A 15,571-nucleotide genomic window follows, 5' to 3' on the forward strand; every position below is an offset into this window, starting at 1 on the left:
AAAAAAAAAGGCCATGAAGAACCTAGTGGCAAGACGGGAATAAAAACACAGACCTACTAGAGAATGGACTTGAGGATATGGGGAGGGGGTGGGGTGAGATGTGACAGGGTGAGAGAGTGGCATGGACATATATACACTACCAAACGTAAAATAGATAGCTAGTGGGAAGCGGCCGCATAGCACAGGGAGATCAGCTTGGTGCTTTGTGACCACCTAGAGGGGTGGGATGGGGAGGGTGGGAGGGAGGGAGATGCAAGAGGGAAGAGATATGGGAACATATTGTATATGTATAACTGATTCACTTTGTTATAAAGCAGAAGCTAACACACCATTGTAAGGCAATTATACTTCAATAAAGATGTTTAAAAAAAAAAAAAAAAGAAGAGGTAGGTGGAGGGTTACTAGGCTTGTAACAGAGGTTAGCTTAATTCCTAGTTTAATGTAGACACGAAGAGAAAAACAAATGAAATTAAAAAAAAACTTTTAAGAAACACAAATTTATATTCAAAATAAAAATGAACCCTGTCAGGACATTTAGTTTAAGAGTTTAATCCTTCTGAAAGTGTAGTTAATAGGACATTAGATTGACATTAGAATTTTTGAAGGGAAGAATAAATTAGAAGGGGAAAGATATTTTATATGCTCTTTAACCTTACCTTCCTTAGCCATTCCCTTGAACTCTCAAGACCCAGCAGATTATCAACTGGATTCATCTGTCTCTCTTTTTAAAAAGAGCTATATTTCTTTCTTTTTTTTTTTAATTGGTGAATTTTTGTGTAGCCTTTTTTTTTTTTAATTTATTTATTTTATTTATTTATTTTTGGCTGCATTGGGTCTTTGTTGCTGCGCGTGGGCTTTCTCTAGTTGCCCTGAGTGGGGGCTACTCTTCCTTGTGGCGCACGTGTTTCTCATCGCCGTGGCTTCTCTTGTTGTGGAGCACGGGCTCTAGGCGTGCGGCACGCAGGCTCAGTAGCTGTGGCTCATGGGCTCTAGAGCGCAGGCTCAGTAGTTGTAGCACACAGGCTTAGTTGCTCCATGGCATGTGCGATCTTCCTGGACCAGGGCTCGAACCTGTGTCCCCTGCATTGGCAGGCGTATTCTTAACCACTGTGCCACCAGGGAAGTCCCGAGAGCTATATTTCTTACATAAGGCTATGATTACAAAACTAGAGACTGATCTTTTGGGTGAATTCAACATATGGTTGTAATTTCCCTGCTAAAAGGTTGTATTTTCTGCCTATGACAATATACTTTGTATTAGGGCTATATTTTAGAATTCCTTTCTGATAACTGTATGAAAGAAAAAGATTCGTGTCATACGTAGCTACAGAAATACAGTCATATGAATATATTTGTATTTAAAAACCAAAACCCATGTTTACCTACTTTCTTCAATAGCTTCTTTAAAGAATATCAAGGAAAACCATTATGTGGCATTAAAAAAAAAATATGAAAGCACTTTACATATAATTGGTACAGTCAGAGAGGTTCAGATTTCCACAGAACGGTTCTTTCAAGTGACAAGCAACTTCTTTTATAGATACCAAATACTGGGATTTTGCCTAAATCTTACTACCTATTCTGCTTGAAAGAGGGAAAAAGGCTGGTACCGTAGGTTCTTAAAATTCAATGAGAGTTGAACAAAGAATTGCCTGGTACCATGGATATTTTAAGTTTTCATCTGGACAGACTTCCACACTGAAGCAAAACAGACATGCCTTTTTCTCTTTCTATTTGCCTTATTTTACCCAGAGTTGAAACCCAATTCAGAGTTGAATAACCTAAGTAGAGAAATGCCAGGTATAGGAATTATGATCAATAAAATTGACATATACTCCCAAGTAGGACAAAATACTACATTCCTTCTCTACTACATTCAATACAATACTACATTCTTCTCTGGTAAGAATAATAGAATTCACTTAGGATAGAAGAAAGCTTTGAAAAATCAGAGTAAAATTTATGCCACCATGTACTTTTTAAAATGGTGAGTCTATCCTTAGAGCTGTAGCAAAATGAAAAAAATATCTACAGACTGAAAAAGGAAAAGAAAATTCAGGGACTATTAATTTTTTAATATTTAAGAAAACAAGATAAATGAAACACTGGGAAGCAGTAATTGCTTTGAAATACAAGTCACTTTAAAGAAGCTGAAACGAGCTCTATGAAGTTTTAGTCTAGTGAAATACCTGGCACATTGGAAGCACCCAATAAATGTTAGCAAAAAAAAAAAAAAAAAAAAAAATGTTAGCAATTATTAGGTCAGCTATTGTTCCTCACTCTTTATATCTGCAATAGCTTTTTTTTTTTTTTTGAAATTCACGGTCTTTTTTATTTATTTATTTATTTATTTATGACTGTGTTGAGTCTTCGTTTCTGTGCGAGGGCTTTCTCTAGTTGCGGCAAGTGGGGACCACTCTTCATCACGGTGCGCGGGCCTCTCACCATCGCGGCCTCTCTTGTTGCGGAGCACAGGCTCCAGACGTGCAGGCTCAGTAATTGTGGCTCACGGGCCCAGTTGCTCCATGGCATGTGGGATCTTCCCAGACCAGGCCTCGAACCCGTGTCCCCTGCATTGGCAGGCAGATTCTCAACCACTGCGCCACCAGGGAAGCCCTCTGCAATAGCTTTTAATAAGGATGTAAAGGAATCAACTATGTTTTTCAATTTCACTTTATGGTATTTTATAAGTGAAGTGATATGCTTTATTAGTATTTATGTATTTAAAATTTGCTGAGGTCTCAGGACTTAGCTCTCACAATCTACTGTATTTTCTGTTTTCACCTATCACACCTGAGATTTTCACTGTATCTTCAGCATTAGAAAACTAAGAACCACTATAGTAACAGCAGCAAAAACATGGGCTTTAGAGCCAGACAGTCCTACAGACCTGTGTTCAAATCCCAGCTCCACAGCCCTGGACACAGCACCACCTATTCTGTAAAATGAAGGTATCTACCTTTTCAGCTGTAAATGAAACGTATAAACATATAAAAGTGCTAATCCCAATCTCTACATGTAGTAGGTATTTAATAAATATTACTCCTCAGGTAAAAAAAAAAAGTTCTAGTCTAGTGAAGATGTTCTTAACTCGTTGATGATCTGAATTCATGGATTCTCTTCCAGAAAAATGTACATACAAACAAAATTTTGTATATAACTTCAACAGATTAAGAGCCCTTGCTTAGGAAACCTTCAAATTGCATATTTAAAATAAGGAGTGGGCTTCTCTAAACTATATTTCAGTACTTAGGCACCAACCTTATAAAGACATAACTTCTAGTTTCTTCAAATTCTACTTGGGGAAAGTCACTCTACTACTAAATCAACCTAATCCTTAAGGAAAAAGTTCTTAAAATGAGTTTTAATGTTTTTTCCTAAAAATCTAAAAGTATATTTATCCTTCCCTTTCTAAAACATCAATAAGGGCAATATATACAAAAGATGAAACAATTATACCAAAATAATATTGGTTAGTTAGAACGTGGAATTATGGGTGAGATTTTTTTTTCCTCAACACAGCACTGCTTTTCATGTTGTTTTAAATTGCTTTTCAAAAAATTTTAAATTGTTTAAAAATATTTCCACTGTGAGATTCTGTCAAAAAAACAAACACAAAACAAAGATCTCTAAATTTACATCAAATTCTCTCAGTGGAACTAATCAGTATACATTTGTAGATTAATATGTTGCATATAAAAATACATATTATATAAATAATATATATCGATACTTACATATAAGACATTATTTCATTTAACTCTCACAGCAACTTAATTTATTATTCCTGTTTTTATTGTCATTATAACTCATTCAAGATCAAACAAAAAGTCGGTGGTAAAGTCAGGATTGAAATCCAGATATGTCTCTCTCTCTTTCTAACACACACACACACACACACACATACACACACACACTTCCTTCCCACACACTCAACCTCCAACCACTATATTTAATTGTTATATCAGTAAGACTGGACTAGAAAAGGTTCTTTCAGAGACTTAACAAGAAATACAACTTTGAAGATGATTAAAATCAACCTGATGATAGCAGTTATAAGACTCTGGTACATAAATGATGAAATAAAGTATATGAAACCACCTTGGTAAATTATGCTATTAATAATTTTACAATAGAAGTAGAATTTCTAGAGAAAAAAATCCCAAAGATATCCCAGATTCTGCTCCTACACCCAAATTAAATTCAAAAAGCACCAACTGTTACCCTAAAAAAATGCAGTCTACATAACATTTAATTTTTCTACCTAGGTCCCAAGGTAATAAGAACTACAGCTTTAAGGAAATATAGTCTATATACTAGAAAAGAACAAAGAGAATCACCAGAAAATTTAAATATATTAGAGTATAACCAATAACATAAATTCACCTCAGAAAAATATTAGCATTTACAACAAATGACATCATGACACAATCCACCCATCAAGGTTTAAAGCAATATCAGAGTGTAGTTTCCAAGTAAATATTTTTCAACTTGAAGGAAAATGGATTTTAAAATTTTGATTCAGTTCAACAAATATTTAGTACACACTTACTCCATATCAGGCTTTGCGGCCATAAAAATAAATAATGCAAGATTCTTGTCTTTCTCCCATCAATAAGAATATTGGGGATGGGAGGTAGAAAGGAGAAAGCTGAATAGAGAGGAATGGGATACATAACACCTACACAAGCAACTCTAAAACAATTTGGAAATCATTATAGTAAAAATAATAGTATGAACAAAGTGCTATGTAAATACAGAAAGGGAAATGCTTATTCTGCCTGGACCTGTCTCCTGAACCCCAAACAATATATCTAACCACTTACTTGACATATCTATATACGTGAATGTCTAACTGGCATCTCAACCTGTCTAAAAACAAGTTGCTGAACAACCCACCATATTTAATCCACTTGTTTTACCTATCTTAGGGAATGGCTATACTATTTTCCCAACTACTCAGGTCAAAACCTTGAGTCATTCATTACTCGTTTCGCTCACACCTCATATCCAATCCATCAGTAAATCCTGTCAGCTGTATGTGACATCTTCAAAATACATCCCAAATCTGACCAATTCTCAACACTGTGATCACCACTCTAGTAAAAGCCAATGCTATCATCACTTCTCTGGTAAGGAACTGCCTCCTAAAAGGTCGCTCTGCTTCTGCCCTTCACCCAATTTGTTTTGTTAAAATGCAAAGTCAGTAACATTTCTCAAAACCCAACAATATTTTCCTTTAATCATCTCACTATGAGTAAAGGTTAAAGTTCTTACAGAAGAACTCAACACAATTGCCCCTCACTACCTCTCTGACTTTATCGCCTTTACTCTCTTCCTCACCCACCTTATATCTAGCAACAAATAATCTGGAAAAAAAACAAGAGTAGAGGAAAGGTGGGCAAGAGTTTACTTTGGAAACTCTATTATTTTAACAATGAATACCACTTACACAGAGCAAGGAATTTCATTTGAAATTTTATATGAATACCAGCAGTATTTACTTACCATGTAATGTCAAAACTTAATAGAAATATTTAACCCTTTAAAAAATATATAGGTAATGAATCTTCCCAGTAAACTCCACAAAGGCAGATAAAAATATTACATACCATTTCAAGAGTATCATGGGCCTCCTTAAAGCCCATTCATGAAGCCTCATCTAAGAAAACAAGGAAATACTAAGAGGATAGAGCATGGTGATAGAAAGGAATATAGACAGCAATGGTTAGCTGAAACAAGAGTGGGAATGCCAGGGTATGGCAGTTACTAGACTTTTGAATGGCATTTTTTAAATTCCTTTTGTTTTCTCTTGATATAGCACATTCCTGGATTACCCACCCTCACAACCAGACATCTGTTTAAACGTAACCTAAACCACTATTCTAGAGTCTTATGAAAGTTCAAAGCTTTTTCTGACTTGGTTGAGTCCTAGGGCATCTTTCCTTACATTTCTCTCTGCTTCCAGACACCTGAATCCTCAGAAGCTGCATTTCTCCTCTATCTCAATCTGGATCCCAACCCTAATTGCATCACCAGTTCATTTATATATATTTATAAAGAATTCCATACCAATATGTTTTACACACCATCCCTATAACTCATACTCCCTATTACTCATACAAAGGATCATCTGAATGTGGTTAAACCCCTTCAACTTCACCGTTCACATAGTTAGTAGTGTTCCCACACTATAAGTGGTAATGGTAACATATTGACCATCAAGCTCACTTGAGTTATGGACAACTTTATATAAACTATCATGATTATTTAGTTTTACCAGACTTTAAATTTTTGGTTCCTGTTAAAGGCTCAAAATCTCGTTTAATCATCACACGTGGACCTAAATAAAGCTTGACCCAGCATTAAGAAAGTTTGGGGGGGGGTGGGAAAAAAGCACTGAAACAGATACAAAATGGCTCTAAATAAAAATCCCTCTATTGGGGGGCTTTCCTGGTGGCGCAGTGGTTGAGAATCTGCCTGCCAGTGCAGGGGACAGGGGTTCGAGCCCTGGTCTGGGAAGATCCCACATGCCACGGAGCAACTAGGCCCGTGAGCCACAACTACTGAGCCTGCGCGTCTGGAGCCTGTGCCCCGCAACAAGAGAGGCCGCCACAGTAAAAGGCCCGCACACCGCGATGAAGAGTGGCCCCCACTTGCCGCAACTAGAGAAAGCCCTCGCACAGAAACGAAGACCCAACACAGCCAAAAATAAATAAATTAATTAATGGGAAAAAAAATCCCTCTATTGATGGCTAAGCCCCTAAATTTCCTATAGTAGAAATATTTGCTTAAAAATATATTCACAGAATACTTTTATTACATTTTTATCAACTAGTGCTCATACAGAAGTATGGATACTGATCAATTTTTCATTGTAGACCTTTGTCAACCTATAATAAATCCTCAGAAACTATGAGAGATTATGCCTTTAAAGATTCCATCTGGAATATATCCCATGCCTATAATAAGTCATTCTTACTTATTTACAATGACTTACTTTAAGTCATTGCTTTCTTATAATTATTGTTTCTAAAGCAAACCAAGTAAATACTGAAACAACTCTTTTCCTCTCCTTGAAATATTTTTTTAAAGGGAATGGGGATAAGGACCTTGAGTCTGCTGAAACCCTGCCCTTAATGCATAAAACCAAGATATTACAGAAAAATATGTGGACCTTTATCACTATATGCTGTAAGTATTTTACTTCAAGGATCTCTGACCTGAAAAGTCAGCATTTAATCGTCAATGACTCTGCTCACACAAAGTTCTGTCAGGATATTTGCCTATCATTTGAATCTTCTCATTTCCCATTCTCAAATATCATGGATTACAAAAAAAGAGAAAAACTTTCTCTTTCCTTACACATTTATTTTACCTATTTTATACAGTCCATATTCCACAATAAGCAACACAGTAAGCACTATGAAAATTCCTTCTGCTCCCTGATAAGGTGAACTTTAAATGTTAAAGTAAACCACGTTACTTTCACATTTAAGGAAAAGAGCATTTTGTCTAGAAAATTAAAGTAGCTTTTCAACACTCTTTTTTAGTATTTTATTAGCAATTTTTAAAAAAAGAATTTAATAATATTTTCATCATGACTGAGAAAAAGAAGAACAGCATTATAAATTCCACTGTATGTTCAAAAGGGGAGAAAAGCTACTGTAGACGATCTAAACACAAATTTTCAACTGTTTTTTTATACTGTATTTAATTTTGGATTAAAAAAAATTTTCTGTATAGATCTGGTTCTTTGAGAAATAAGCATGTGCGTATTTACTGAACTCTCAGGTAGAAAAAAAGATGCTTAAGACTCTACAGCTGAGTCAAGCCTATTTTTGTGGGAAGGAAGGGGTCTGGGAAGAGGGGCCAAGATTAGGAAAGCAAATTCCTATGCCTCAAAATGAACCTTTTCCAAAGAGACCCTAATAATACTCCCAAACAAACTCACAGGTTACTATACAAATTTAGCAGTTAATTTTAAATATTATAATTCCTCCTTTTACTTATAAAACATTTGTGAAAATACATTAATGCCTAGATGATTATCTGCATTGCAATAATCTTAGTAATTATAATGAATCAAAAAAACTTTATTGGGCTTCCCTGGTGGCGCAGTGGTTGAGAGTCTGCCTGCTAATGCAGGGGACACGGGTTCGAGCCCTGGTCTGGGAAGATCCCACATGCCACGGAGCAGCTGGGCCCGTGAGCCACAATTGCTGAGCCTGCGCGTCTGGAGCCTGTGCCCCGCGACGGGAGGGGCCGCGATAGAGAAAGGCCCGCGCACCGCGATGAAGAGCGGTCCCCGCACCGCGATGAAGAGTGGCCCCCGCTTGCCGCAACTGGAGAAAGCCCTCGCACGAACCGAAGACCCAACACAGCCAAAAATAAATAAATAAATAAATAGGGGGCTTCCCTGGTGGCGCAGTGGTTGAGAATCTGCCTGCTAATGCAGGGGACGCGGGTTCGAGCCCTGGTCTGGGAAGATCCCACATGCCACGGAGCAGCTGGGCCCGTGAGCCACAATTGCTGAGCCTGCGCGTCTGGAGCCTGTGCCCCGCGACGGGAGGGGCCGCGATAGAGAAAGGCCCGCGCACCGCGATGAAGAGCGGTCCCCGCACCGCGATGAAGAGTGGCCCCCGCTTGCCGCAACTGGAGAAAGCCCTCGCACGAACCGAAGACCCAACACAGCCAAAAATAAAATAAATAAATAAATAAAATCAAGTAAAACTTTAAAAAAAAAAAAAAAAAAAAAAAAAAAAAAAATAAATAAATAAATAAATAAATAAATAAATAAATAAATAAGAAAAATCCTTTAAAAAAAAAAAAGAATACTTTAAAATAAAAAAAAAAAAAAAAAACTTTATTCCTGAAGCACTACTGTCAGCATAATACAATAATAGAACAGAGTTTTTATTATACTTGGAAAAAGTAAAATATTATTTGGGTGGATACTGGCATTGTATGTGGTAAAGTTTTCTAAAACCAAATAATAAAATAAAATTATACAAAATTCTTGGTATTATTTGCTTTTCAAGACGGTAGTTTGAAAACCTATTATAATTTTAGCATTAACCTCTAAATATAATGGTATTTAAGCTGTTCTAGGCTGTAGAAACCTAAGGAAAAATTTCAGTATCAAGTTGCAGAATAAAATTAAAAAGGCAGCAAAGAAGACTAACTAAAACAAATTACTTATAGGCTTGTGGACAGTGTTTAGCAATTTATGCATCTACCAACACTTAGGCTACTTAATTTTACATTCTCTCCCTCTAAAATATATCTTAATTCTCTTTTACTGCAACAATTCCCATATTATGGCATTAAAATATAAATGCACTAAAAATCCAGAAATACTCCACAGTATACTATGGAAATCAAACACATATAAAACTACACACACACACACACACACACACACACGGCTCTAAAGGGCTGCACATTACATTTCTTTTAGGTCATCTAATTTCATTTGTGCAGCAGCCTCCCCTCCCTGACGTGCCATTGCTTAGTTTAGGTTATACCTGTAGATAATGCCTATTTTCTTTGCTACTTGGTTATGGCCAATGACATTTAACTTGGTAAGGAATGGAAAGAAGCACATTTATGAGTACCTGATATTTAATAATGTATAATTTTTTAAAGAATTTGCTTTCCATTCCAAGTAGTCCTCACCTGTTTGAACATCAATAACCATCTGATGGCCTCCTCTCATTCCTGGTCGGTTATCTTCTCCATCACCTGAAGCAGAAACAATATTTTCTTTAAATGAATACCACAGAACAACTGCATATCCAGAGTAACTTCATTCATAAGTCTGTAATGAGTAGTGAAAATAACACACACTTATTCTTTCAATATTAAGAATAAGAGGACTCGTAAGAGACATAATATGACATAACTAAGTTTATAATAATTATCTTGCTCTTTTTTTCTAATTGTTTTCAGGCTCTTAATGCAACTGGAAGCTACTTTCAACTTATTTAGGACCAATGCCATAAATCAGCAAAGACACAGGATATTCCACAAAAATGTAAAATCTCTAAACTAGTGAAGTGACAAAGTGAAGATGGAAAACAATCACAGAACTAGATCACAGGTCTATAATTCCAGGCATGGTTTATTAGTATAATGAGCATAAAACTAGCTACTGAAAACTAAGATGCTAGCAAGTTTTACATTAATGATAATTTCCTCACTGTATTAATTTTGTGCCAATATTTCAGAAATCATCTCCCACATAATCTACCAACTATTTTATTTGAGTAGTACTGTCTGACAAAATGTAAGATTTGCTTCCATTTGATTCTTATTTACATCACAAAGCTTAATAGGCAGCTTTAAATATAATCAGTGAAAATTTTAAACCTCTGAAGGAGAAAACTATTGTTTAACTTATATTTATCTTACTTTATATCAGTTCTTTTATATATGAAGATATAACTTAATTTCAACGGTTCAAAAGGTTACAGGATTCTAATGCCTTACTTGATGTAAACCAGAAAACCTGAGGTTTTCTTTGTAACTGTCCCATTAATTGAAATACTTTACTTTAGGTAATAACTTTCCCTGTATCAGCTTTCTCCTATGTAAAATAGGGAACATCCAATTTTTTTTTTAAATTGTGTTTTACAGGTAAAGGGCATTTTTATTTTTATTTTTTATTTATGTATTTTTTGGCCACGCCCTGCGGCATGCGGGATCTTAGTTCCCCAGCCAGGGATCAAACCCATGCCCCCTGCACTGGGAGCCCAGAGTCTTAACCACTGGACTGCCAGGGAAGTGCCGGGAACATCCAAATTTTTATTAATTCCACAGGGGTATTATGAAAAAGACTGAAATGTCAGTTCTTGTATATTATAAATAAGATGCAAAACTGAAGCTGTATTCAAGCACTAAACATTCAGAAGTTTCCTGCAAATTCTTTCTCCTTTTTAATAGCTAGGTTTAGAATTTACAGCTCATTATTATTGAAGTTTCGCCCTTTTCTTCCTTCTTCCCCCAATTAGTAAAGTCAGTATTACCACTTTCAAGAACAGATTAAGAGGGACTTCCCTGGTGGCACAGCGGTTAAGAATCCGCCTGCCAATGCAGGGGACACGGGTTCAATCCCTGGTCTGGGAAGATCCCACATGCCGCAGAGCAATTAAGCCCGTGCACCGCAACTACTGAAGCCCACGTGGCTCTAGGGCCCGCATGCTGAAACTACTGAAGCCTGAGCGCCTAGAGCCCATGCTATGCAACAAGAGAAGCTACCGCAATGAGAAGCCCGTGCACTGCAATGAAGAGTAGCCCCTGCTCACTGCAACTAGAGAAAGCCCGCATGCAGCAACGAAGACCCAATGCAGACAAAAAAAAAAAAAAAAAAATTAAAAAGTAGGGACTTCCCTGGTGGTGCAGTGGTTAAGAATCCAGCTGCCAATGCGGGGGACACGGGTTCGAGCCCTGGTCTGGGAAGATCCCACATGCCGCAAAGCAACTAAGCCCGTGTGCCACAACTGCTGAGCCTGCTGCGCTCTAGAGCCCGCAAGCCACAACTACTGAGCCCATGTGCCGCAACTACTGAAGCCCGCACACCTAGAGCCCATGCTATGCAACAAGAGAAGCTACCGCAATGAGAAGCCCGCACACTGCAACAAAGAGGAGCCCCCACTTGCCGCAACTAGAGAAAGCCCGCATGCAGCAAGGAAGACCCAACGCAGCCAAAAATAAGTAAAATAAATTTTTAAAATAAATAAATAAAAAATAAATAAAGAAGACAGATATTTGATCATAAAAAAAAGAACAGACTGTCAGTATGTTTGCATTTTATATACTTAATTAATCCATTAGTTTTCAAATATACTAGTCTGTTTGCTACAACATGCACTTCTGAAGAAAATTACCTCATATATGACTGATAAAGCAGGAAAATGATGCTTATATAACTCAGAAATTATGGAGGTTATAAGCAATTTTCTCCAGTATATTAATGTTTAACACTATTTGAGGAAAGCTTTCTCACACTTAAAATGAAGGCTTTAGCAATGTATGAAGACCACAGGAAAAAAGCTGACCATCCACAGAACTGCCTTCCTTTAATGCAAATAGTTGCATTAAAGAACTGCTACTCTTTCCACTGTATTAACCATCTGACAAAGCAGTGAGTGCAGATGAAGACGTGACAAAAACTTCCCCCATATGAAAAGATAGATTAATGAAGAATACCACACCCTAGGTCAGATTTTAAGTTTTGATAAAAATAGTCTTCATCAGAAGCAAATGTCCTTGAGGGTCTTTAGCTCAAAGAAAGAAGAATGAGCCCCAGGGTTTAAAGCTCCAAAATCACTGTGATGCTCAATATAAATGCCTATAAAGATTTAAGTGTACTAGTATTTATTTTTATTAGAATTGTTATTTTTTATTATTAGTATCTGGTTATATTAGTTTTTATCATTAGTATCTGACTATAAAGTTCCACAGATTTAGAATGGTATGTCCCATTTCTACTTCTCTCATAAGCCCTATTAGCTTTTGTGAGCAATTTTGCAGAATTTCAGTTTTTTCAGGGACATGTTTGGGATTACAACACAATAGCCTATAATTTTATAGTGTCTCTATAAAAGCAGTTTATGATGGTATTCTGTGTAAAAAATGCCCAACCTTCTGTTATAGCAATAAAACAAAAAGGTTTAAAAGAAAAATTTAATATAATAAACTTCCTCTGCCATCTAGTTAAGGAACCTATGTCTTGTTTTAAACACCTGCTTTTCATTAATAGGGTACAGTTAAACTTGAGCTACCTTCAGATACATGAAACTGGGACATTAAAGGAAAAGCACCCACAACCTAGAAGGTAGGACTTACCTTTGGTGCTTTTGGGAATGATTTGACTCCATCGTGGCTTATATTCCTGTTGACTGATATACTGATTGAACAAGCCATCTGCAAATATCAAAGAATGAGAGAGAATTACACCTTAACAGCTTACACTTTTTATTACAGCAAAAAAGACCAAAATGTAGACGCCTGCATTAAAGAAAATTACTAATATGTCACTAATACAATAGCACATTTTCATAAAATGTGTCAGTTCAGTTTTTATGCTACCTCAAATATAAATAGCAAAGTATCAGTTGACACAACCATGTAAACGAATTGTTTTAGTGGCAGCTCATACTAAACTTACTAAGTTTCCCCCATTTTTGTACTACTATACAAAAAAGCTAGAGAAGGAAATGGGAGCTCCACCAACTTTGGTCGAGGCCCTTGTCTTCAGGAAAAAAAACAACTAATCCTTTAAAGTGAAAATACCATTTTTAGAGTTTTCTTTGAGTACAAAACTACATAAAGATAAAAGTACCAGTAATAGTAATAGTATATTTATTGAATACTATATGTTAGAATCTGTGCTATCTTACTTATCTGATTTAATTCTAAAAACATCCTTATGAATTGGGCATTATCGTCTTCATTTTACAGATGTGGAAATGCATATTTAGAGAAATTAATGAATTTAACCCAAATCACACAGCTCTTGAGTGGTGGGGCTGGGACTCATGTTTCACTATGCTTTACTTACTTCATTAATAAATTCTAAATCTCCTTCTTAAGAGGAGTTGTTACAGTACAGTAACTAGTTGTTACACCAGGTACTACGATGGTCATGGAGACTGAACTCCCCACATACATCCATTCTACCCCAAATAATTATCAAGTCCTAATCCTGTGCCCCTCAACAAAGATTAGTTTAAGAATGGTATGAAACCCAATTCTGGCTAATGAAACATGAGGATCTCTGGCGGGGGGTCCGGGGGCCTTCAAGGAAATGTTTCCTTACTTTTAAATGACTCTACAGAGAAGAAAAATGTACTTTTGTTCCCCTGGAAATGTTCAGAATCTGTATGCAAATGTACATCCCTGCTATAGCCCATTTGTAGAGGTCTGATAATGAAATCAACTCTATAATGATGACAGGGCAGAGAGAGATGAAGAAACTGGATCACTGAATTGACTAACCATGAAATTTACCTTATCTCTGGACTTCTTGTTATATGATAAAATAACATTTCCTTACTTTTTAAACTAGGGTTTTCTTCTACATGAACCCAAACAGATTATAATTTATAGAGTTACCTTTACTATAAATTCTGTCACTTGACTGATTTCAATCTGAATAAAGGATTCCCTTTTGCTTCATTTAGTCACTGAAAGCAAATACTTTTCCAAAGATTTTATAAGTAAAACTGTCTGTTCTCTGTGACTTGTGTACTTGCCAGAGACTGTGTAATTTACAAAAACCTCCCTAATCTCTTTCTTTTCTGGGTAATTATGAAACTCAGTCTTAACCACACCCTTCAGCTTTCAAGTCTTTCCAGATGGCTTTAACTGAAAACCTCTATCCCATAAACTCATCTAGTTTCTTTTTTTCTTTGCCCGTGGGACTTTAAAAAATTCTTGCAAAAAGAAAGTTCTCTCCTTCTTAAATTAGCACTCACAAATTAGCATTTATGTTTTAATTGTTAAAGTAAGGGGAACAAGTGGATTCACAACTTATTTTTGTGAGAGTGTTTCTATCATATCACCTGCTCCCCCATGGGCTTTTCTGACAATTCTTGCCCCATCCAGCCTACTCTGGCCAATACTGGTTTCCCACTACAAGAGCTGGAAATCTTTTCTTTTTTCAGATAAAATGTTGTGGGGCTCCTATTAATAGTAATGATAAGATGATAATAAAATATTAATCATAAATTTAGTATTATATAGAAGTAAAACACAGTAATTAAATTTTATTCCATTTTGTGAAAGGCACATAAAAGTTAAATGATCCTTTTTAAAAACCTTAAACAGAGAAGATAAAATTAATCAATATAAACAATGATTTTAAAATATTAATTCCACATAATGGCTAACTGAAGAGGAGAGAGAGAAAAAAGTAAAGATGGGAGTATATGGAGATGAGTAGAAAACTGAGGGAGATAAGAAAACTCAAGACATGAAAAATACAAAGCAAAAATAGAGACAATTAGAAAAGTAATAAATTTCATACTTTTTAATAGTGCCCAATTGCCATATTACCAAAATGTCCCATACTAGTTAGTTACATGACTTTTGATAAGTCAAGCAAGTTCCTCATCTGCAAAACTGGTGTTTAAGAGTTGGATAGGGCCTGAGGTTCCTTCCAAATTGTGGCATACTAGGGTCCCACCACTGTTAGAACCAATATATTTACTCGAACTGTGTGTGTCTGGCTGATCCCACCTTATGTTCATCTAAGAAAAGTCTCCATCTCCTCTTTCCCCTTAAGTCTTCTGTGACTATTCTGAAAAAGAAATCACAAGCCACTGGGGGAAATTCTTCTAAGACCTCCTAAGGCAATAATCACAGGAACAGTTACAATCTGATGGATGACCCCATTCCTGATCTTTAAAGCCATTCTGAACACTGCAGGTAAAATTAAATTATCTAATTGTTTCTTCAACTAATCCTTCTATCCCCACTCTTAACTAACCTGAAAAACTTACAAATACTCTACCCATCAAGAGCTTCACAGTTTCTCTTCTAACAAACACAACTGTCCTATGAAAAT

The 15,571-nt window shown here is 36.2% G+C and overlaps 1 protein-coding gene across 4 annotated transcripts in view; it reads right to left on the minus strand.

The window, feature by feature from the left end:
* MKLN1 (muskelin 1) overlaps positions 1–15,571 on the minus strand; it is a 379,019-nt gene that overhangs the window by 82,004 nt on the left and 281,444 nt on the right. For all 4 annotated transcript variants that reach the window (XM_007177144.3, XM_007177145.3, XM_007177143.3 and 1 more), the window contains 2 exons: positions 12,850–12,927; positions 9,679–9,744 (listed from right to left, as the gene is read on the minus strand). In XM_007177144.3, the coding sequence (XP_007177206.1) occupies positions 9,679–9,744; positions 12,850–12,927 (144 nt within the window). The remainder of the gene's footprint in view (positions 1–9,678; positions 9,745–12,849; positions 12,928–15,571) is intronic.

Source organism: Balaenoptera acutorostrata, chromosome 7, assembly GCF_949987535.1.
Source record: "Balaenoptera acutorostrata chromosome 7, mBalAcu1.1, whole genome shotgun sequence".
NCBI lineage: Eukaryota > Metazoa > Chordata > Mammalia > Artiodactyla > Balaenopteridae > Balaenoptera > Balaenoptera acutorostrata.